General features: G+C 34.0%; 1 protein-coding gene and 1 long non-coding RNA gene across 24 annotated transcripts in view; both read right to left on the bottom strand.

The window, feature by feature from the left end:
- epn3a (epsin 3a) overlaps window positions 1–22,944 on the bottom strand; it is a 67,856-nt gene that overhangs the window by 4,020 nt on the left and 40,892 nt on the right. For 8 of the 23 annotated variants that reach the window (XR_015481260.1, XR_015481258.1, XR_015481259.1 and 5 more), the window contains 7 exons: window positions 19,811–19,912; window positions 19,587–19,697; window positions 16,237–16,320; window positions 13,874–14,012; window positions 11,149–11,319; window positions 8,960–9,055; window positions 8,195–8,425 (listed from right to left, as the gene is read on the bottom strand). Coding sequence is in view for 8 of the 23 variants with exons in the window: in XM_087245145.1 (XP_087101271.1) it covers window positions 8,195–8,425; window positions 8,960–9,055; window positions 11,149–11,319; window positions 13,874–14,012; window positions 16,237–16,320; window positions 19,587–19,697; window positions 19,811–19,912 (934 nt within the window). In the remaining 15 variants the exon portion in view is untranslated. The remainder of the gene's footprint in view (window positions 1–8,194; window positions 8,426–8,959; window positions 9,056–11,148; window positions 11,320–13,873; window positions 14,013–16,236; window positions 16,321–19,586; window positions 19,698–19,810; window positions 19,913–22,944) is intronic. The other 15 variants (XR_015481265.1, XR_015481262.1, XR_015481263.1 and 12 more) reach the window with 3 other exon arrangements.
- Window positions 665–7,236, bottom strand: LOC147846046 (uncharacterized). The gene is made up of 3 exons (XR_015481277.1): window positions 5,760–7,236; window positions 5,163–5,615; window positions 665–1,913 (listed from the first exon to the last, which is right to left on the bottom strand). It is a non-coding gene; the product is annotated as an uncharacterized LOC147846046 (long non-coding RNA).

Raw genomic sequence — 22,944 nt, 5'->3', positions numbered from 1 at the left:
GCTGTACAAAAAAAAAAAAAATGGAAAAAGTGAAGCGCTATGAATACTTTCCGGATGCACTGTAAATATGTGGTTACACCAGGATTTGTCGCTTAAGGGTAGAACTTCACTTTCTAAAGCACAGGGTCTTTTAAGTCTAGCCTTCTCTACAGCATCACTGTATGTGGATACTAAGACTTTCAAGACAACTGATCAATCCTTGTTTAATTATTAAAAATAAGAAACACTATATTAGAAAATATGTAGTTTTAAATAATTATGAAAATTGCGGTCCTATTTTCATCAGTTTTGCTAATCCTAATTATACATTCAAAAATAATTGGATTAATCAGCATCTTAAATATCCTGCCTCTCTGTAGAATTTTATACCAAATTTGTTTTTCTTTAAATTAGGGGGTTTAAATTTTTTGCTCTTGTGTAATTGTAATACAGAGAAAATACCTTCCAAATCATTTCATAAACAATGTCTGTTATCGCGGTCTTTAATTTAAAAGCACAACTTTTCCCCACATAATTAAATAGTTTTGCACAACCGAGAATTATTTTACAAAAATAAGTCAATTTACTTTGATAATTGGGCTAAAAATAGTATAATTTATGTTAGACAATTAATCTGCTCCATAAAACATATGCTGGATGAGTTTGCGGTTCATTCCGCTGTGGCGACCCCAGGATCAATAAAGGGACTAAGCCAAAAAGAAAATGAATGAATAAATAAATGATAGACAATTATTTAATAACAAAGGAAGGCCTTTTTAATAGAAGGATTTTTTTGTCCAATTACAAATATCCAATCACAGCTAAAGAATTTGCTATTGTTTTTGGAGCAATCCCCTCTGGGATTATTATGCATGCATGGGACAATCAGTCACCCGAGGATGTGCCACATCTAAAGCTGCTTTTCCACTATCGTGCCAAACCATTCTAGGAACACTTCGGTACGGTTACGGTTGTTTCTCCACTGAGCCTGGAACGGCGCGGCACGATTACAAACCGTTCTCGGCCCGGAATTCTCGGCACGGTTAGACAACCGTGCTGAACTGTGCCGACAGATTCTGTGTGTTGATGTCGCGGCTCTGTTGCTAAGCTACCACAGCTGGCTCAGCAAAAGCGCGCTAGTCATCAGACATCCTCAATAAATACAGTACATTAAATATAAAATAATGATCCAGGTCTAAACGATACAGTTTGAAAAGGGTTTTAAAACCATAGCAGTCTCTGGCAGATAAGTGAATAACTCATCACATTTTATTCATTAAAGTTATTATTTTATGGACTTGTCTTGAATACAGACCTACTTCGCCTGCCTGAATGTGAGTTTATTGCAAGCAGCGCTGTATTTCACAGCACAAAACTCGCTCTGATCCAGGAGAGACATGCCAGCGACTTGCGCTGCTGACTTTTTTTTCCTGCTGCGCATCGAATAAAGCGAATAAAGTGAATAAATATCCATGGAACACGAACTTGCAGACTCTTTAAACAACAAGGAAATAATTGCACTTTTTAATTCAAAGCCAGGACAGCTTGTTAATACCGGCGAGACCACCTAAAGGACGGCGTGTTGTAATGTCGGCCGTCCAAAAGACTTTGCTTGAAAGCTTTAGGAAGGGGCACTGTAACTGTCCAAGGTACTGTTGTATGATTTATATTATAGCATATGCACTAATAAACAAGTCAAAAGAATGAATTAATTAAATAAATATGGATTCTTGAATGTCAGTATTGCTTTTACTCAAATAATATCAATACGTTTTGACAAATGTTTTATAAAAATAAAATGAGCTATTTTCATCATTTCAGCTATAGGCAATTATATGATTCAGTTATACATAAGTTATATGACATTTATGAGGCATGTAACATGTTTCTGTGTTTTTGTTTTTTTGTTCTTGGTGATCTTTAATATAGCTACACTGTAAAAAAATTGCTGTTAAAAAACGGTCAGATTCTACGGTAAAATAATGTTTTTTCACTAAAAAAGTAATATTCGGTTAAAAACAGTGCATTCTGTGTAACATTTTTGTTTTCGAGAAAGTAACCAACAGCAGAAAACTGTGAGCTAACAGATCTCAGATTCGACATTTTGAAGTCTGTGTTTAAAATCACACTTTGTGCCCTTGTTCACTATTCCATCAACTAGTTTATCAATATAGTTCATCTGACAGAGTTAATGAACACTAATGAGTGAATTCAGACACTGATGAACACCTGCTGTTAATAATCACAATTACTGAAGGAAAGAAAAACAAGAAACACAAACAACACTTGAGTTACAACATTAAATAAAATCAAGTAAAATAAAACACTTTCAGTCTCAGCAGAGGATCATTAAACAACTCCACAAACAACAGCAGACACACTTATTACTGACTGATTTGACTTCCATACAATTCTCATTGAGATCCAACAGAAATTTAGGTGTTTTTTGTGTCACCATATTGGAGTGAGGGGCTGGTTTAGTTGGGCTCTTCACCCTTGAACTCATTAATTCAGACTCTCCAACTGCTGTAATACAGAGTTTAAAAAAACACTTTTATTATAGCAATAAAATGGGAAAGACAATAGATAAATTAATCTATTTGTCTGAAATTAGTTCTGATAAATGTTTTAGTACAAATCTGGATGAAGGGCCTCATACAATAGATTTTATGCAGATCTTAATTTAATTAATGAGAAGTGGAAACAGATAAAATACCTACGTAAATACTTAACAGTTAAGAAATAACATACAAAAACAGTTCAGTTATGACAAAAGCCCCTTTCACACATACAGACCTTTCCGGAAAATTACCGGCAATTTTCCGGAAAGGTTGCATGTGTGAACAGGCCCTTTTTGAAAATACCGGTAAATTCGCTCTGGCTATTTTCCGGAAAGAAAAGTTGTAACATTACCGGTAATTTGCCGGAATGCTGCGCTGTGTGAATGCAGAAGGAAGATTGCCGTAATAAGCGCGTCCACGTCTAGAACGGGCTGACGTGAGACATCTGCTTTAGCCAATCAGAACAGTCAGACGCATTCACGTGCGCGCGGTTTATGAGAATAAAAGCCTTTGAATATTTTTTCCAGAAACCTTTAGCTGCTAGATGTTAGTCAGATAATGTTTCTATGTTCCTTCTCAATGCTGTGTAAATAATTATGGATAAAATGTTTATGATAATCCGTTGTTTGTTTACCTTCAAGCTCTGCGTGTGCCCGTGAGCGCCCATAGCGCCAGCACACACGCATATCATGAACATCTCGACATGCGAAAGTGTTTCCCTATGTTTTCATTAGAGTTGTACTCAATACTGATCCATCCGATGAGTTTGTAATGTAGTCAAATGTTTACAAACACAAGCGCAGCCGTTTAGAGGTCATTTCTGGTTAATGATGTCAGAATTTACTGGCATTTTGCGATGGATGTGTGAATGCTCTTTTCCGGAAAAATTCCGTAACGTCCTCGCCTGTGTGAACAGTGTTTTTTTTAATATACCGGTAAAGTAGTTCCGGAAATTTTCCAGATATTTACCGGTATCACTGTGTGAAAGGGGCTAAAGACACACTCAGACCTCATGAATCAGACCTTGTATCTCAACAATGGTAACAATTCAAATGTTTCATGCTGCAATGCATGCTGGGTGTGGCACAGTACAGATATCCCAGCCTGCATTGCGGCATGAATAAATGTTGTATAAGGGTGTCACAGTTTTCTTTATTTATGTTTGATTCTGCTTTTGTTTATGTTTAGACTTTCAGTTGCCTGTTTGTGAGTTAAACTGTTAATTTTGTTAGTTGTCACCATTATTGAGGTTCATACGCCGATTACGGACGTCTGTTTGAGTGCTGCTTACGCCATAGAGCAAAGTGTTTTAGTCCAAGATATTCTTAAAACTTCCAGAAATCATTGCCACATACAGACCTAAAATGTGAAACAATAGATTAAACATTGAATAGGAGCAGTAAATTATATTATACCTAATTAGAACAGACTCTACCGTTTAATAACAACATGAACATCACCAGATCTTATTTAGGTTTTTGGCTGGCTTGCCACATCAAAAGAGCTTTTTTAAACAAAGTTCTTAACAATTGCAGCAGCCGAGATATATTAATCATAAAAATGTCAGGGCTAAGAGCCCAACTAAAGCAAACTCTGTTCTCCATGATGGTGACGTAAAACTTTAACTTTTTTCTCAAGAAGAACTTTAGTAGATGTTATACAAAAATACATGTATTAAGTAATAAGTGTAGCTGGTGATGATGTTTGTAGAGTTGTTTAATCATCCGCTGATCATTTAAATGATTAAATCATTTGTTGTTCTTCAGGTTATTTCATTATAAAGCTGTGACTAAAGTTTTGTATGTTCTGTTCTTGTTTTTTCCCTTCAGTATTTCTTCATTTGTTCATCGCTAATCCTCAATTATCTTTTAATTAGTCATTTAATTAATTCATTTACTTCAGCTTTGCTACATGTTTCTTGAACACTCAGTAGTGTGGACACTTCAATTAAATCTGGGGTATTTGCTCTGTGGTTTAAAGGGTTAAATGTATGGAGTTAAAAACACAGTGTAAAAATGTATTTTAGCAGGAATATACTGTTAAGTTAAACTACGGAAGTAGACTGTAAAAAAACAGTAGATTGCTGGCAACCACAGCTGCCAGTAGTTTACCGTTAAATCAAGGTAAAAACAGTATTTTACTGTAAAACCTGAAGCAAATTTCTTCTGTGTGTCACCGTTGTGGAGGAGAGTAGAGCCAGTGTATGAGTTAAAGATGAACAATGAACTGCTGATGTTATTCTGTATGTTTCTTTATTTAAAGACAGTGGCTGCTCAGTTGCTGATGCAGTCAGAATCTCTCTGTGTTAATTCCAACTTTACATGTATGTGTGCTGATGTGAAATTTAAGACATTTGAGTCAAACAGAACTTTTCTAATTAACTAAAATAAGTTATCATTATAAGCATGCTTCTATAGCACATTACTTCATAAACTCATACAGCAGTTGGCAAATTTGAGGCAGTTGCTTTCAGTAAACAAAATGAGTTCACTTGAGTGTTGTGAATTTCAATGTAGTCCATGTATTTTTACAGCAACATACTGTAAAATAACAGTACATTGCTGGCAACTGCAGCTGCCAGTATTTTACCGTTTTTTAACGGGACAATTTTTAACAGTGTACGCAAATATTTTCTAAAACATCTAGCAATAATTCGCCTACAGCTTGTTAGTTAATTATGAACACAAAAATAATTATAATAATAAAAATAAAATGATCAAAATAAAAAGATAATAGAGCAGCGTTTTGCTAAATATAATAGTGCTTTATATGCTTTAAATCCTGCTATGTGTTGTTTCATATTCGTTTTTATTTCACTTGGTGCATTCGTTATTTATTGTTTGAATAGTAAAACAAATAACAGCCATTGCTTAATTGGTGTCATTTTACCATCAAAATGTAGTATATTTTATTTCATGATCAACTTTTGATATGAAAACACAGTGTAATTTAATTGATTGTTAAAAATAATAAATAATAAAATAATTTATATGCTGTGTTTTTATTAGTGAAAGTGCCTGCTCACCTTTGACAAGGCCTGTCCAAATTGATTTCTGCCACTATAATTAAATCACACTGAACTGAGCTAAACTGATCTGAACTGAACTTAAACACTAAAACCTGAACCACACTGTTCCAGTTACTATGACCATTTATGTGAAGCTGCTTTGACACAATCTACATTGTAAAAGCGCTATACAAATAAAGCTGAATTAATACAAATGCACTATTATTTTTGTCTTATCATTGTTTATTTTTCTGTTATGTTCAGAGATTTTAAATATTATTTATTTCCCCTCCAATTATTTTCAATCATCACGTTACATTTTGGTAATTTTCTCTCCAAATAAAATTTTGCCAGAGCTGCGCAACATATAAATAAGAGTGTACATGTACCTATATTTAGCACCCCTATTTGATAGAGCGGCATAACAGTGTTTAGTCACATGGTTGCTTTCGCTTTTATGAAAAAAAAAAATAAAAATAAATAACTAGTTTCTCTTATTTAATTTAACTGAACCGTTTACATTGCGTTACCAAGGCAACTACTGATGCGTTTTGTATAATGTTTTAAAGAGCTTTGTCGCAGCACGACAGTGGAAAATAAAACCATATACGTGCTGTCTGGCCCGGTTTGGCACGGAATGGAACAGTTCTGTTTAAAGAACGATTCAGCATGATAGTGGAAAAGCGGCTTAAATGTGCTAAAAACTGTTCTTGGTAAATTACTATTTACCACAAAGCCAAATAACAAAAATATCTGCTCTCTATTTCAGCCTGAGATAATCTCTAGTCCTAATGCTGTCTATTATTGGAACAGACAGTTTTTGCAGTTTTCATTATGTCAAATTTAAGACTTTTTAAGACCATTATGAATGAAATTTTAGAGTTATACAGGGCTAAAAACTAATGATTATTTCTAATGGCCCGGTTATTTATAATGATTGCCACAAAAATCTAATGTAATTATTTCTTAAAGACATACTTTAATGTGTCAAAACAAGAAAACTCTAGTTGTATACGCTATTTTCAACATAATACTACATACTTTTTTGTTTTAAATGACAAGTTTAACATTGTGAAAAATATATTTATTGTGGAGATGATTACATAAATAATCAAATATATATATACTTGTTGGCTTTTGGTCTAAATTGATTGAGCACAATTTCTATTTAACCTAATGCATTTCTGTTATAAAACCTTAAGATTCATGTGTAATTGTGTAATTGTTTTTAGTTTTCTTTCCCTGATTTTATTAAGATGGATTGGTGGTGATTGGATGGATGGACTGAGGAACTTTTACTTGGACTGAGGAAAATTAAGACCTGTTTAAATTTATTTAAGACCAATTTAACATTACAGTGAATTTAAGACATTTTTAAGGCCTAAAATTTTGTTTTTGAAATGTAAGTCTTTTTAAGTGTCTTATAAAATTATACAAAGTTTTATTTCTGAAGATTTTAATGTAAATTGCTCCTTCTGCGATCACCAAACTGAAGGTCTGTAAATTGTGAATTTACCAAAAATGTATTAGGTATATGTAGTGGCATAATCTCTGATATTATGTTGAAATATGTTATTTTAGGATATAACCATTAGAATTAACATCCAGATGTTTTTTTATTTATTTAATATTATTATCTTACTGGTTAATTATTGGTCCCCTTTATGTTGTGTCACAGTTACCTGTGAACTTACATGGTAACTAGATGTGTAAGTAGTATGTTACTACAGTGTATGTACACACTGGTACATAGTATTTACTTGTGTTATACTGGTGTAACTATACACAAGTAACAACACTGAATAGTATGTGTAAGTTCAAATGGGTAAAAGGACATTGGTAACAACACAAAAAATGTACACATCTGTAACAAGAATTATATAGGTGCATTGTGTGACAACAATATACTTGCAGGTGTTTTCCCACTTCCACACCTGTTTGCATACTATGTGCTTCTGAACACTGTATTCGAATAAGAATGGCAGAACTAATGCTGCTTTAGAAGGTTTCACCTTGTGATACTAGTGTAATTACAGGGTAAGTCATCAGAAACTGCCCACTCAATATAAAGTTTAAAATGGTCACAAATGACTGTGTAATATATATAAAAGCATTTGTGCAACTGTTTAACAACAGCAAACTTCTGCCAAAACATATAAGTTTAAATAGAAATATACACATGCCTTATGTTTATGTTGTTTTAAGGTAAACTGTATAATCACCTCAGTGATTCACATTAAAGGGGTGGTTTACCAAAGATAGTGTTATTAATTTCGTGTTACACAAACACATACTATTCAGTGGGTTGTTACATGTGTATAGTTTCACCAGTATTACACAAGTAAATACTATGTACCAGTGTGTACAGACACTGTAGTTACATACTACTTACACATCTAGTGACCGTGTACATTCACAGGTATAAGCGACACTTAATATAAAGTAGGACCATTACAGTTGAACCACTGAAGTGTTGAAACAATGTTTTTTTTTTAACGGGATAAGTGATCTCTCAGATTATATCTGAAATAACATAGTTTGTATTCAGTAGATGAAATAATGTCTCAGGAGGTGGAATCGACATGATGGTGAGTAATTATTAACAGAAATTGTATTTTGACATAATCTAATAATGGTGCATTCTGACCTGATAAAAATGGGTTGAAGTTCTTGGAAGTAGGATTTGGGGGTATCAGAGAATCCAAGTTGACAAGTGAAGCTCCAGATGGACCCAGAAATGCCTCAGGAGTACTGCAGGTTCGAGGAGCTGGTTTTGGTAGACCTTCGCCAAGGGAAGACAAATTGAAAGGCTCAGGACTACCATGGCCATTCACATTTGCCTGGCCTCCATCCATAGCCTCATCAAAAAGATCATCATCTATATAATAAGAATTCAACATGGAAAAATAAAATATATAATACAAAATGCACACTAGCATTCAAATATTTGGGGAAGATAGTGCTTTTTAAGATGGTTATCTTCAAGTGTGTTCACAGTTATAGTTATTTTGGTCTGGACCAAAATATATCAATACTTTAAGTCCTGCACTGTGTAAGTTTTAGGATAGAACCTAAAAAAATCAAGCGCACAAGAGTTTATTTTAATTGTGAACACAAGACATCCCTGTACTTAGCAAGCATCATTACTCAAATGATCTTTCAGAAAATATTTTAATATAATGATTTGGAGCTCAAGAAACATTTCAACCGATCACTATTACTTTTGGTAAAAGCAGTTTTTCAGAGTTTTTCAAACAAATACCTAATAACCCCAAACATTTGAATAGTAGTATGTTTGAAGAAAAAAAAAATTATGAAATGGTGAATAAAATAAATGTTATTATTTTAAAATAAATGATTAATATTAGAATATTAATATTAATGGAAATGAAAAAAAAATCAAAGTGATTGCCTGAGGGACTTCCTGCACGAGGGGGTGAAGTTTTGAGAGGGCCAATAGATCCTCGTCTGTCCACTACGGGGGGAGAAAAAGGATCCACTCCAGCCCCTGGAAGATTTAAACACCCATAATACACTGAATTGCTAGACCATATATATTATCTCTAGGTCATCTCTATGCTACTGCACCCCTACATTTACCTAATAGAGACAAAAGATTATCAAGCATAATTGGGAAAGAACGTTTTTTTTAGAAAATTTAAAAATATATTTTTCTTTAAAATTAGCAAAGGATTAACAGCATCGTTAGGATATTTAGTATATTACAGGATGCAAACTTGTCATGGTTTAAAAAAGGTGACCCTATATAGTGCACAGCATAAACAAGTACACCCCCGTTTTGAAGATAAATATTTGTACCATTTCTCAGTGAATATACACAATATATTTGGGTGCATTTAAACAGGTTTTAATAAAAGGATATATTCATTAGGATAAGTAACTTAACATTTTTAGGAATGGTATAATAATACATACTGCAAAATTTAAAAAGTAAACGAAAAACTTTTCCTCTTTTGCTTATTAAAATTTGACTTAATACTTCCATTGGTGTGTATTATTTTTTCACTGTGATCTTGAGTTGTTTTTTTTTTAGATTTGTTGCAGCTGTGGCTTTAATACTGACTAATGTAATGTACAAGCATATCTTATTATATAGCATCCTATAGAAACTTTTCATTCTAAAGAGATCTTGTGTACTCATATATATATGATAAGAAAAATAGTTGGATCATCACAGAAAATTGTATATATAAATATATATTAGGGGTGTGATGAGACACTCCACAAGACGAGACACGAGACTGGGTTCACGACAAAACGGGACAAGATTTTTACAGTATTTTTAAGAAATATTCAATGATGAAATACATGAATGAAAAATATTGTATTCAACAAAACTATTTATGTGCTTCTTTATAAAAATAAAAAAAAAGTCAAATAGTACTGAATGTTATTTTACTTCTATTTTAATGAATTCTATTAAGGACATGCAAACACGGCAAAATATCTGGTAATATATGAATGGAAAATTTATTTTTATTTACCTCAAAAAAAAAAATCACAAAATGTAAAACAACTCATTTTTAAATCAACTTGTAATAAATGTTATTTTACATTCATTTTATTGAATTGTGACATAAAGGACATGCAAATACTGCTAAATATTTAGCTCTAAACGCTACTCACTGGCTTCTCCCCTGTACCGTTTCACATGTGAACAGAACTCCTTTTCACAAATTGAAATTAAAAAAAAAAATTGTAAACATGTCATTTTGGGTTTAAATTTTTCAACAGTTTCACTTTCTATTCAGCAAGAGCTTACGTTTTGCAGTTCTAATCCAATCCTGCCTCTAACCTACAGTGCTAAATTCACCCTCATGCTCCATCAAAACATCACAACTGGCGAGACAACTTTTCACCTCAATGAGAAATCTCGTCGCGATTTAGTCTCACGAGATCACATCACATGTATATATATATATATATACTGTATAAGGCATGTGATGAGAGACTCATCTGATAGAGAGACTCTCGTGTTCTCTATGTTTGCATGCCATCGTAAACACAGAGCTCTCAGTAAATTGGCATTCAATCAGATGCTTTTTAAAGTCCACTAGAACCAGAAGCTGCGATATTTGCGATTATTGTGATGCGGTTTCTAAAGAAGCTGATTTTTAAATGAGAAGACAGTGGATGTGGCTTGTTTTTTCTACTGCGAGTTGATTGGATGTAGTAAAGTAGGCATTTAATTCAGAAAGATCAGGAAATGGTTTTGGGTTATTACGACCTAACAGACACCTCCTCCTTACCATTTCTGTTTGTTGTCAAAACTGACAGACAATCATAATTTGAGAATTTAACTGAAAACAAACAAGAAGTGCTGCATTTTCAGATTTAATTTTAAATTAGAAGGGCAAACTATTTTTTTCTTAATGACATGCACAAATTAACTGTTCACCACAAAACTAGCAATGTGAGCTAACAAAATCATATGGTTAGTTTTGATTTCATTTGTACTTTAAGCTAAGTTTATAGTTAAATGCATCCAAATATTGAAATTTGCAGAAAGGTGACAAGTTTGCACCCCTGTTATCAAGCTTATTAGCTTCAGTGTATCATCATGCCGTTGTAGAGTTGTACCATGTGCAGGGGAGATCCAGGTGTGATTCGTGGACACAGGGCTGGAGGCATTCTGAGGGGCATCCCATGGGTCAGAAGTTTGCTGTCGATGTGCCCAGGGTTGGGAATATTCACTTGATGCAGGAGGTGCATTCCATGAGCTTCCATGCCGGCGGATTGAAGAGCTGGGCTCTGCAAAACAGGAGTTAAGCATTACATCAAAGCAATATTGCTGATGGTTTATGTTCATTTTATTGCTTAAATGTGCACCAACAAATATTTTGTTTGAGTGCCACTTTGTAAAACAACAGTTGTATTGAACTTAAAGCTAACACATCACCTTATTATGTAACTGCTTAGTCCTGTTTAAAGTTATCTTGACAGGAGTAAAATATCAGTTGTAAGCACATATCTTGAGTCACATATAGAGTGCACATGGGAAGTATTATAAGCACTTTTCCCTACATTTTGTTTAATTGAAGCTTTATTCTAAATTGGATAAATTTTTTATTTTTCTTAAATTTCTACAAACAACACCACTATATATAATATATATAATAATGCATGTTATATATATATATATATATATATATATATATATATATATAATGCATGTTTCTACAATACTGATTTTCTTCTAGTGTCTGTGCGTTCAACTGCTGTGTAATTATACTTTTTAAATTAGCTTTTTTATTATCGTGGCAGAGGCATAAAAAAAACAGATATTGATTTTGACCCTGGCAGGCCATGATATAGACCACTTGTACAGAAGCAGCAAACATTTTTTGTTAATGCCGTCATTTAGGAACGCGTATTGTAACCCATTCACCACTGCATTAGTCACTCATGGTTCATTGACTTTAAAAAATGAAAATGTATCCAAATGTTGCATAAGTGCAAATGTTCCAAATGCAAGTAAAACTAATTATGGTGATTGAATAACGATTAGCATTAATACTACTTTGTTTGTTGAGCTCTCATTTATGTTGCGACCCAAACAAGCGCGTCATAACAAGGCAAAAATACTTTTTTTTTTTTTAAAGTTGATTAATGATGAATCCTGCTTATAAAAACTCAAAATCTATTCCCTCACATATAAATTCAAGTTTCTTTTCACCAATCCCTTGTTCCATCAGAGAAAATAAATAGGATAAATGTTCTTACTGTCAAATTATTCTATGCAATATCCTGTAATATAAGTCTTAGGTGTTCCCAGAATGTGTCTGTGAAGTGAACATATCTCAAAGATTCTATAATATGTACAATGCAAGGAATGCCCCTTTTTAGATGAAAAGAAAAGCATGCTGTCACTTTAAATGAAAATGAGCTGCTGTTTCCCACCCCCTTTCCAGAAGGTAGTGTAACCTTTACAGCTTCTGCCTCAGCTACTCCATCAACAACAAATGAAAATATCTGCATTTGTTTTAAAGCCTTTACAGTTTAAACTCCTGCTAAACAGACATGAACCATGACCACAGCAGTGTTAAATTTGTCAATGAATATAAGTATTGTTCAAATGTTCGTTGCCTATGGCTTGAAACAAACAGAAACTTGACAGGTCTGCTGCAGCAGTAACATAACTGAAAACTATGCATTCTAAACTGTTCATCTAATAAATGAACTGATGAAAAATAACAATGTTTAGTTTATATCTTTTTGAGTATATTTCAGTCTCGTCTTTCTTTATCAACAGTATTGCATGCTGATATAGTCATGTCGTCCCTTTTATAATAATTTTTTGGTCTTTCCACTGTCAAAAGCTACCAAAAAGCAAACTGTACTGTAGCACTTTTTGAGTACCCTTTGCAAAGGGTACCAAGCACGACAAAAGCTTATCAAAAGGCGGAGCTAGACGCGCAGCAGAATGCTATTGGTTTACAGAGAAACGTCACTAGCACATGCACAAGCAGGAGAATATACAGCCGAGACATTACACTGTAATACTACATGCATTCAACAACGAGCCATGGTCGACCCGAGCTCAAACAAACCTTGTCGTTGTCTTAATGAACAGCCACAAAGCCAATAACAACAAAATCTGCTGTGTCCTGTTTTTGTTTTGCGAGGCCGTCTACAATTGTGAGCGGTTGCGTCTATGTTTGAAATAACTAACTTTTTGAGCTGATGATATTAACGTGCGCATGATTATTAAAGTGCTTCTGACATTCGATCGTTTCGGAAATGGACAAACGTGACAAAACAAAGAAGCAAATGATTCTTTCAGCAGCCTAAAACATGAACAAACTGCCACCTTTAACTATTATCATCAATATTTGGACCATTATGAACTCTGAATGACGAAATTACTTTCTAACAAGATGTTACATGTGCTGGTGAAGAGTAAAGAAAGGGTACCATTGGTACCACTCAGTATAAACGGGACATTGGTCTTGGAAAAAAGGTAGTAATTTTCCATCCTTATTTTGTTGGTGAAATTAACACTAGAGCACAGAAACAGACAGACAGACCTTCACTTCAACTAAGTTATCTTTCAAGTAACATTTCAACTTAAGTGTGCACAAGGTTAAATATATAAATATAAATATATATATATTTAAAAAAAAAACACAAGTTCACATAAATGTTGGTTATGTCTATGAATAAAAACAGTTCAATAAGTAATTACAAAAATTTATTTTGCAGTAAAGTGATCTCAACATTATTTACCAAAAAAACACTTGGTCCACCTTTGCTGTTGAAGAGCACTTACTGCTAAGATGCAATCATACTGAATCGCAGGGCTTACCTAGACTATCCCATGGGTCAGACCGCAGAGGACCAGCCTGCGCTAAAGCACCTTGGCCTCCAGATGAATCCCAAGCACTGGCAGCAGAGGGCAGTTCAGGAGCCGAAGTGAAAATATCTGCAAGATCCAGCATGGCAGACTGCCAACGGGAAGGAGAGAAAAGCGGTTTCAGCACATTCAGAAAGATTTTTTTAGGTCAATAGCATCTATACAAAGCCTGAAATGAGGACAACTAACTGCAGTACAGAACCTCGAACAGTACCTTGAATTTATTGTGACAAAAAAAGCCCAGGTAATCCTAACATTTCAGCTCATCTGTGAGTGTAGCAAAATTGTACAACTTATTAATTGTATAATTTTAATGAAAGCACAAATTTTATTAATTGTATAATTTTAATGAAAAAAAAATGAAATTCTGTAAGTAATTATCCTCACACCTTACAATTCCCTGACAACTTCATTCATCTTTGGCTTATCTCAAGGTGTACAAAGTTCAGAAAAAAAGACTGTCAAAGTATTCCATGTGACTTCAGTTGTTCAACTGTAATCATACGAAGCTCTAAGAACTCTGTTCCAAAAAACTGTTAAAAATGTGAAACAGTATGAAACAGTAATGGCACTATGACTATGCCATTAGAGTCAGCAGTGCAACACAAAAGTACCATAAACACAAAGAGACAACCACTGAAGACACATGGACTGTTTTGACAATGATTTGGTTCCTTCTCTGAACATCTCTGGACCATTGCTATCTATGGAGGATGAATATTGAAAAAAAACGTACACTGCGACATTTAAATTTTATGCAATTTTCATAAGTTAGTTCATAAAATGAAGCTGTATATTATTCATTGTGTAAATAATTAAATATGATTAATCTTTGTTTAATCTGCAAACATAATAATCCGTTGTGCACAAATGCTTTAAACTCACTTAAAATGTTTACACACAGTGCTTAAAAATAGAATCAATTGATAAACTTTCCATTTATTATGATTAAACTGAAATGATTCCAAAACTGTCATGTTTTCTAAACTGTTGTACCTGGTCAACTATAATCTGACTTCACACTGCACATCCTGCAATGCGACTATTGTGTATTCACACATTGCGTAATGATGCTAAAAAGATATATTGTGCAGCCATAATGAGGGAGCTCTCAGATTGCACCTACAATTTCTTAATTTGTGTTCTGAAAATGAACAAAGATCACAGGTCATTGGAAAGATATGGGCATGAGTAATAAATAACAGAATTTTCACTTTTGGGTGAACCAACAATTTACCTTACCATACATTTTATGTCAATTTTTGCAGTAGGAATCTTATACATCATAGAAAGTGTAGATTTTACTTTGTTTCTCACACTGTAAAGCTCAAAAAGTTAACTCAAAACAATTTGAGGAAACCAATTTAAGGTTAAACCCTTTAAGATCAAAAACTTTAAGACCACAGTAGAACCCAATAGATGAAGAGAACTCAAACCAACGGAGTGCTGTTAAACCCAATAAGTTGAGGCAACTCAAAGCTTTTGAGGAAACCGATTGCTAAAAATCATTTCAGTTAAAAAAACTAATCTATATGAGTACTGTGAACTTACTCTATTTAAGTTGAAGAGGTATTTAACTCATTGCCTTCAACGCTTAGTTCAAAACTTTTCAAATGAGTAGAACTAACCTTCAGTAAATTTTGAGTCAACGACACTCATTTCATTTGATAAAGTTGACTGTTGGGTTTTACAGTGCATAAATACTTGCAGAACACTCATCTATGTCTCCACCTGGTTATAGCATGCATTGTCATTGATCCAATCACAACATGTTAGGTTTAGACATTTAGTCAAGTCATTTCCACTTGCAAGCAACATGCATTCAAATTAATCCCTTATTACCTTTTGTGTTCGGATTTCATCATAGTCCTTTTCTGTTATTTCTTAATGAACAAGCTAGTGTTATGTGGTTTACAAGTGAGCGGTAAATCAAGTGCATGAAAATTATGGCAACTATCATTTTAAACATAAACTGTTTGCTGTGGTACAGTGCAGCAAAGCATGACTACCTTGTTTGTTTAGTAGACATACATTTAAGTATGTTTTAAGTTAGTAGGCAACACATTTTTTTTTCTTTGTTTTTTTTTTTTGATGATTAAATATTTGACCACATTTACATTATATAAAGAATCTAATTTAATGTTATCGAATACCTCTGCAAGAAGTTAAAAGTGGAGAAGGTCAAAGCACATAAGACCCCGTTTAAACTAGTTTTTAGCATCGCCCACTTGTGATGGACTGATGAAAGCACTTCAATATTAAGTGTAAAGATTGAGCTTATGTATAGCAAGCAAGTTTAATGAGTGGTTTCATACTCCTCCTTTGGCCTCCATTTCTCGTTTGCTCTCCTCAAGTGCTTTCTGGAGCAGAGACTCATCCCCCCGACGGCTCCTCTCCTCCTTGTGAACAACAGAGAAGAGATCAATTCATGCTTAAGAGAGAAAGTCTACATAAAATAGTTACAAATGTTTTTTTTCAGAATATCATAAACTAGGCTGTTTGTGACAATTTAGTTTGGATATTAATCATTGATCCTGAATCATTTTTAACAGCTTTTTCACACATTAATTAAGCTCTTTGTGAAATTGCAAAATGTTGGTTTGTTGTTATTTATCAATTTATTAATTTCTTGAATAACACACTTAGCACAGCTGCAAAGCACTGACAAATTCAATACTGTATAAAAAAACTTTGATAATTACAATTTATCTTGTCTGTCATTCACTCTTTGTCTCGCCCTGTCACCTTTTGTTCTGCTATTTTCTCTCTCCCAGGTACCCGCTCATTGCGTTTCCTTGTGGATCAATAGGGCTTCCTTCTGCAGACTTTAAATTTAACAGGCACGCCTTGTTTTCGTCTATGCTGTGTGTGTGTGTTGGTTTGAGCTGTGTGCGCTCGCTTCTGATTAGGTATTATGTTTTGTTTCATTTAACTAAATAATTATACACAACTGTAAATTAATTTAATATGGTTAAAGAGTTTATCATTCCTTTTAGGGAGAAAAGGAATAGGTTACTAAGTCACGGGACATACATTTTGCCAGTAGGTATTGTTCAGAAACACTAGGTAAGTGGGTGAGCATCGCTTTTTGTATTTTTGTTTATTATTTCAGGGAGTGTATGTTATTGACGTTGCATACTCTAAAGATTTCGATTTCTTCTTCACATTTTGATTTTTATTAGTAAGTTTAGAGGGGATCTTGTGTTCGGTGGCTTTTGGTTTTGTTTAGTTTTTTGCTTTGACACCACTCCAGTTCCTTTTCCCCAAAAACTTTTGGTTTGATTTTATTTCTGTTAGCTTTTTTTATGCATTGTATAAAGCGCACACATGCCTCTCTTTTGTTGGCTTTATCACTCTTTTCCTCAAAGAGGAATAAATAAATTGATTGTTAAGATTGTGTCCTTGTTTATTACCATCCATTTACTGCAGTAATAATTTAATATTCTAAATGTTACGTTTACTCTCCCTAGACAACTTATTAAATAGTAACATAACTCATTTCTAATAAGTGATTTATTTTATCTTTGCCATGATGACAGTAAATAATATTTCACTAGATATTTTAAGACAATTTCTATTCAGCTTAAAGTGACATTTAAAGGCTTAACTAGGTTATTTAGATTAACTAGGCAGGATAGGGTAATTAGGCAAGTTATTGTATGATGATAGTTTTTTTTTCTGTAGACAATCAAAAAAATATACAGCTTAAAGGGGCTAATAATTTTGACCTTAATTTTTAATTATTATTTTTATTTATTTTTTTTATCAAGTACTGCTTTTAATCTAGCCGAAATAAAACAAATAAGACTTTCTCCAGAAGAAAAAAGATATTATCAGACATACTGTAATAATTTACTTGCTCTGTTAAACATCATTTGGGAAATATTTAAAAAGAAAAAACTATTTCAATTGGGGTTTAATAATTCTGATTCCAACCGTACATAAGATAATATATTGAGTAGAAAAAAAAAAAAAATCAATGATTTTGTCAAAAATCTGAAACCTGCTACTTTGTTCCTTTATGTTTTAGTATAAAAAAGCAGCTCCTGATGTGTGACTCCCACCGCACCACAGCGTCTAATGATGAGATCAAATTAAACTAAAACAATAATACATAAAATTTCATCTGAATGTTATTAATTACCTATAAACTCACTTATAGCCTTTTAGTACTGCTGCCAGGCACGTGCACACATAGGGATCAACCTGTGCAGTGCACATGCCCTTTTTAGTCTTGGATAGAAAGTGCCCTTCCAAAATGATCAAAAGTGCCCCGCGACAACAACAACACCACCCACCTCCTGGTGTCAACTCTGTTTATTAAGTAGAAGCATTTAGCTTGCTAGAAATTAAGGCAGTATAAATGCACACAATGAATCTAGGGCCATTTGTGCAATGTGGAAAACAACAGAGATACAAAGAAAAAAAACGTAAAAGCACTGTTTTATCATATTAATTACATTCAAAAGTTCTATTCTAATGCTGCTCTCTCTGTGAAGTCAAATAAAGCACACAGCATATTAAAGTATTTTTTTCTGTTAGACCAAACCCGAGTGTGTGACATCATTAGCATGAACACAGAGGACACGGTCTGTATCACTAGTGAAAACTTTTGATTCCTCTTGATCTTAACATTCTTCAAAACATCTGGAATAATCCAAGTACACAAATCAGATAAATATATAGCACTGTGCTGGTGGTGTCTGGATGGTTAAAAAAGTAATGCATAGTGTGCCTTTAATGGATTATACAGCAGAATTTTTAGAATGCTTTTTAATAAAAAACGAATATAAAGAAATTCAACTTTCAGTCATAGCTAGACAAGTTGGTTGTTCCAAATCTGTGATGTTTTTAAAAATAATTCTAAATTATTTCTTTACAGTCACTTAGTCACTTCTGCTGTAATCTTTTATCATGCTACAATTCTTGCTGTAGTCTAAATTTGATCACCATATTTATTCATTTTCTTTTCAGCTTAGTCCCTTTTATTAATCAGGGGTCGCCACAGCGGAATGAACCGCCAACTTTTCCAGCCTATGTTTTACACAGAGGATGCCCTTTCAGCTGCAACCCATCTTTGGGAAACATCCATACACTCTCAGTCACACACATACACTACGGACAATTTAGCCTTCCCAATTCACCTGTACTGCACGTCTTTGGACTTATGGGGAAACCGGAGCACCCGGAGGAAACCCACGTGAATTCAGGGAGAACATGCAAACACCACACAGAAACGCCAACTGACCAAGCCGAGGCTCAAACCAGCGACCTTCTCGCTGTGAGGCGACAGCACTACCTACTGTGCAATCCATCACCATGTTTTTCAAAAAAAAAATTGTTGATATAGCTTGTTTACTTTACATTGGTGGTACAGCCACAACTGCGTTTCCTTTAAATACTGAAATAAGATTACAGTATTTATGGAAAAATCTGATGTTTTAATTATTTAAAAATAAATAATTTCTGTATGAATTACTCTTTTTAAAACCATGATAAATGTTACAATTGTAGAATATAATTTAACATAATTCAACAGCAAGAAAAGTTCTAGATTCTTTATAATTTGCACTGAATTATAAGGAAACCTAATACATTATGCAATATAATTTTCTGATGGCACTATTTAAACAGGCTCTATATGTCTCACTATCAACTGTCCCACCTGCTGATGTTCCTCTTTACTGAGAGTGAGGGCGAGCTGAAGCTGTGCCTCTTCATCCATCTCCATAACCGCAGCAGCAGGAGGAGGAGGGGGAGGAGGAAGAGGAGTAGGCTATGTATAAGAATAATAATAATACAGTGTCATTCACAAGAAGCAGGCCTCTTTTCCTGAATCTGCTGATGAATGAAGAGCAGGTGAAACAGAGACTGATGGGAGTGCTGTACCTTATGTGTCTCCTCCTTACTAAGACTCATAGCAATCTGAAGCTGCGTCTGTTCATCAATATCCACAGCTGGAGTCGGCTGGGGGAGAACAGATTCATGGGTCTGAGAATAACAAGTCAATGACAATCACTGATTAAATAAATGTTAAAACAGCTGTGCTGCTAGTTATTCATCTTAAGAAAAACACATCTAAAAATATTTAGTCTGTTATTTTTAAACACTAAATAATGATATGTCAAAAAGTCATGACAACAAAGGGTTTTTTATTTTAACATTTTAATAAGTCAATTAGCCTAGCTGTTGGCTAATTGACTTATTAAAATGTTAAAATAACAACAAAAAAAACTTTGTTATCATGACTTTTTGACATTATCATTATTTCTCTCTGCAACTCACACATGATACCTGGAGGACCTTGATGGTAGACCACATGGGAAAACTAGGTTGTTGTCGGAAGAGGTGTTAGTGAGGTCAGCAGGGGGTTGTTCAACCTGTGATCTTTTTGGTCCTAACGCCATAGTATATTGATGGGGACTGTATATTGCTCAGTGAGCATCGTCTCTCTGATGAGATGTTAAACCGAGGTCTGAAAAGAGTAGGGGTTTAACCCCGGTATCCTGGCAAAAAATTGCCCACTGGCCTCCATCATGGCCTCCTAACCATCTCCATATCATAATTGGCTTCATCAATCTCATGCTGAATAGCTGTCATCACATCTTCCAGGTGGAGGCTGCACACTGGTGGTGGATGAGGAAATTCCCACCCAAAAATATGTAAAGTGCTTTGAGCGTCCAGAAAAGTTCATTTGATCCAATAAAGAAAAATTGAAAATGCCAAGAATTCTTTTGTTAAGCATAAATATATGCTGTGGCCTCATTATCATTTTATTATTACTATCATTATTATTCATTTTCATATTTTTGGATTGGTGAAAATAGCATCAGACTCAACAAATCAACGTTTAAACATTATACAAAGATTTTTAACTAAATGATTATTGATAAAAATAAAGTTACAGTTTGAATGGGCATTAATAATTAATAATGAGTTAATAATTAATTAATAATTAATAATGAGTTCTTAGTTTTGAGTGAATTATTTTATTAGCATTTCAAAATCCCCTTTTCATGTGTTATGCAAGGTCATGAATAAGATTGTTTTCAAATAACTTTTTAAGTAATATATTTTTTTGCAAGCCCATCTGAAGATATTTCACTTCACTGACTTAACTGTTTCATTAACTCTCACGCGCAAATTATCGTCATGTAATTGCAAATAGAAGATCAAACATGGCCTCTTACAGACATTTAAAACTTGGAGGAATCGCTGATTATAGCAGTGTTGCATTATCCTGTTTTATCATTTTTTATATATTTTTGCCTGCTATGGAAGTCTAAGGGAGCCATCAAATAGCATTATTCAAATGATCTTCATTAGTGTTCAAGAGAAGAAATAAACTCAAAAGGTTTAAAACCACATGATGGTAAATAAATGGTGAGATCATTTTCATTTCAAACTATGTCTTTAAAGACCGTGTGAACCAAAAGTTAAAGACTTTTATTTCAGCCTGTTGATACTTGTAACTGAAACAGAATATTAAGTAGGGGGCAAGGCTTTCTTTTTGTGCATCATTCCCTCATAGCCATCTAATGGTTAAAGGGCTGTGGTTAAGAATATAGTGGCTGAAGGTGTCAAACTGACAGAGAAAAGTCTCCACTCCAAATGCGAAAGCAAATGGTCAAAAACTTTTTTCCAATGGATTAACTTGTTGGGATTAATGGTTCACCTGAAGAATAACAATGTGCACTAGCACAATGAACATTGTACATTATGATTTCAAATGGACATTAAGCTTTAAGGGTCTTGCACTGCTCAAAGCGTATGCTGTACAATAAAACAAGAGCATACTTGCGGATCAATGCTTCAGACTAGTAATACACCGTTAGTCACTGTAGCATCACGTTTAGACCTGCATTATCAGTGAATAAAGATGTTAATGTAGTCCCTTTACACTGTCAGATGATGACTGAGCTCTTTCTGGAAAATCACTCTCACCTTAAGTGCACTACAAACAATCATTAGCCCACATGCTAACTGGAAATTCAGTGCTGGTCTAAAGGCTTCAGGCAAATAATTCTCTAACAAAATTCTAATGAAAGACAAGTTACCTCATTGAAGCACATCGCAAAGGGCACATTAGATTGACTAGTTTCTCAAAACTTTATACAGTCAATTTAAGAAGGCCCTAAAGCGCATCTGTCTTATTAAAATGCAGTATACAGATGCTATGCTGCATTAAACAATCTAGTGTAAATACTCATTTTTAAAAATGTATGCCACTTCAGGTTTAGTTTCTGTGTCCCCTTTGCTGTGTAAAGATGCTCATAAAAAGTTAAATTCAGCAGACTCATTTACGATATGTGCCACAGCCTACATTTTTGTGAAATGTAAAACATGTTGCTCTGGGTACATTTTGTTGCAAGTTTTAGTTGACAAATCCACTATAGGTCACTGTCTACATTTTTGCAAATGTGAAATATGTTACTTAGCATTTTGTTTTCCATTTTAGATACATTATGTTTTTAAAAGCAGACATAAGAGAAAAAGGCACTGCAACCATACAGTTTTACCTGACTTTACATTGCTTTTATCTCTTGTGAAATCGTGCTTCACTAGACCTAAACCTAAGAGCTCTGCATCACAAGTGCAACACTTTACAAAGTGAGATGCAACGCAAACTTATGAGGTCCTGATATATTTCAAATTAAGTTCTTTTTTTGTTCTTCGTTTGATATGCTCAAAAAGATTAAGTGATGGTATACTGTTCTCAAACCTTCCGACACCCCTGCTGCAGTGTGCAGGGTTGAAAATGTGTCATGCGGACTTCTAAACACAACAATGGTGGCGCTGAGAGAAGAACAGTTTCATATAGGGCAAACAGCCTTCTCCATTGAGAAGTGCGATCATGGCATGACAGGCCAAATTGCTTTTTATTTGCCATGGACAGGCACTGAATGGAGCAATGTTTAAAACTTTATCAGACGTGGCATGATGCCGTTGTGCTAACAGTCTGTAATGTGTGACTACTACTCGACCATCCAGTTTAATCATGTTGCTAACTTGTTGTTGTGCTG

The sequence above is a fragment of the Danio rerio genome, chromosome 3 (assembly GCF_052040795.2).
Source record: "Danio rerio strain M-AB ecotype USA chromosome 3, GRCz13ab, whole genome shotgun sequence".
In the NCBI taxonomy this organism is placed as follows: Eukaryota; Metazoa; Chordata; class Actinopteri; order Cypriniformes; family Danionidae; genus Danio; species Danio rerio.
The sequence above is the reverse complement of the archived record's forward strand: the minus strand, read 5'-3'. Positions and strand labels throughout refer to the sequence as shown.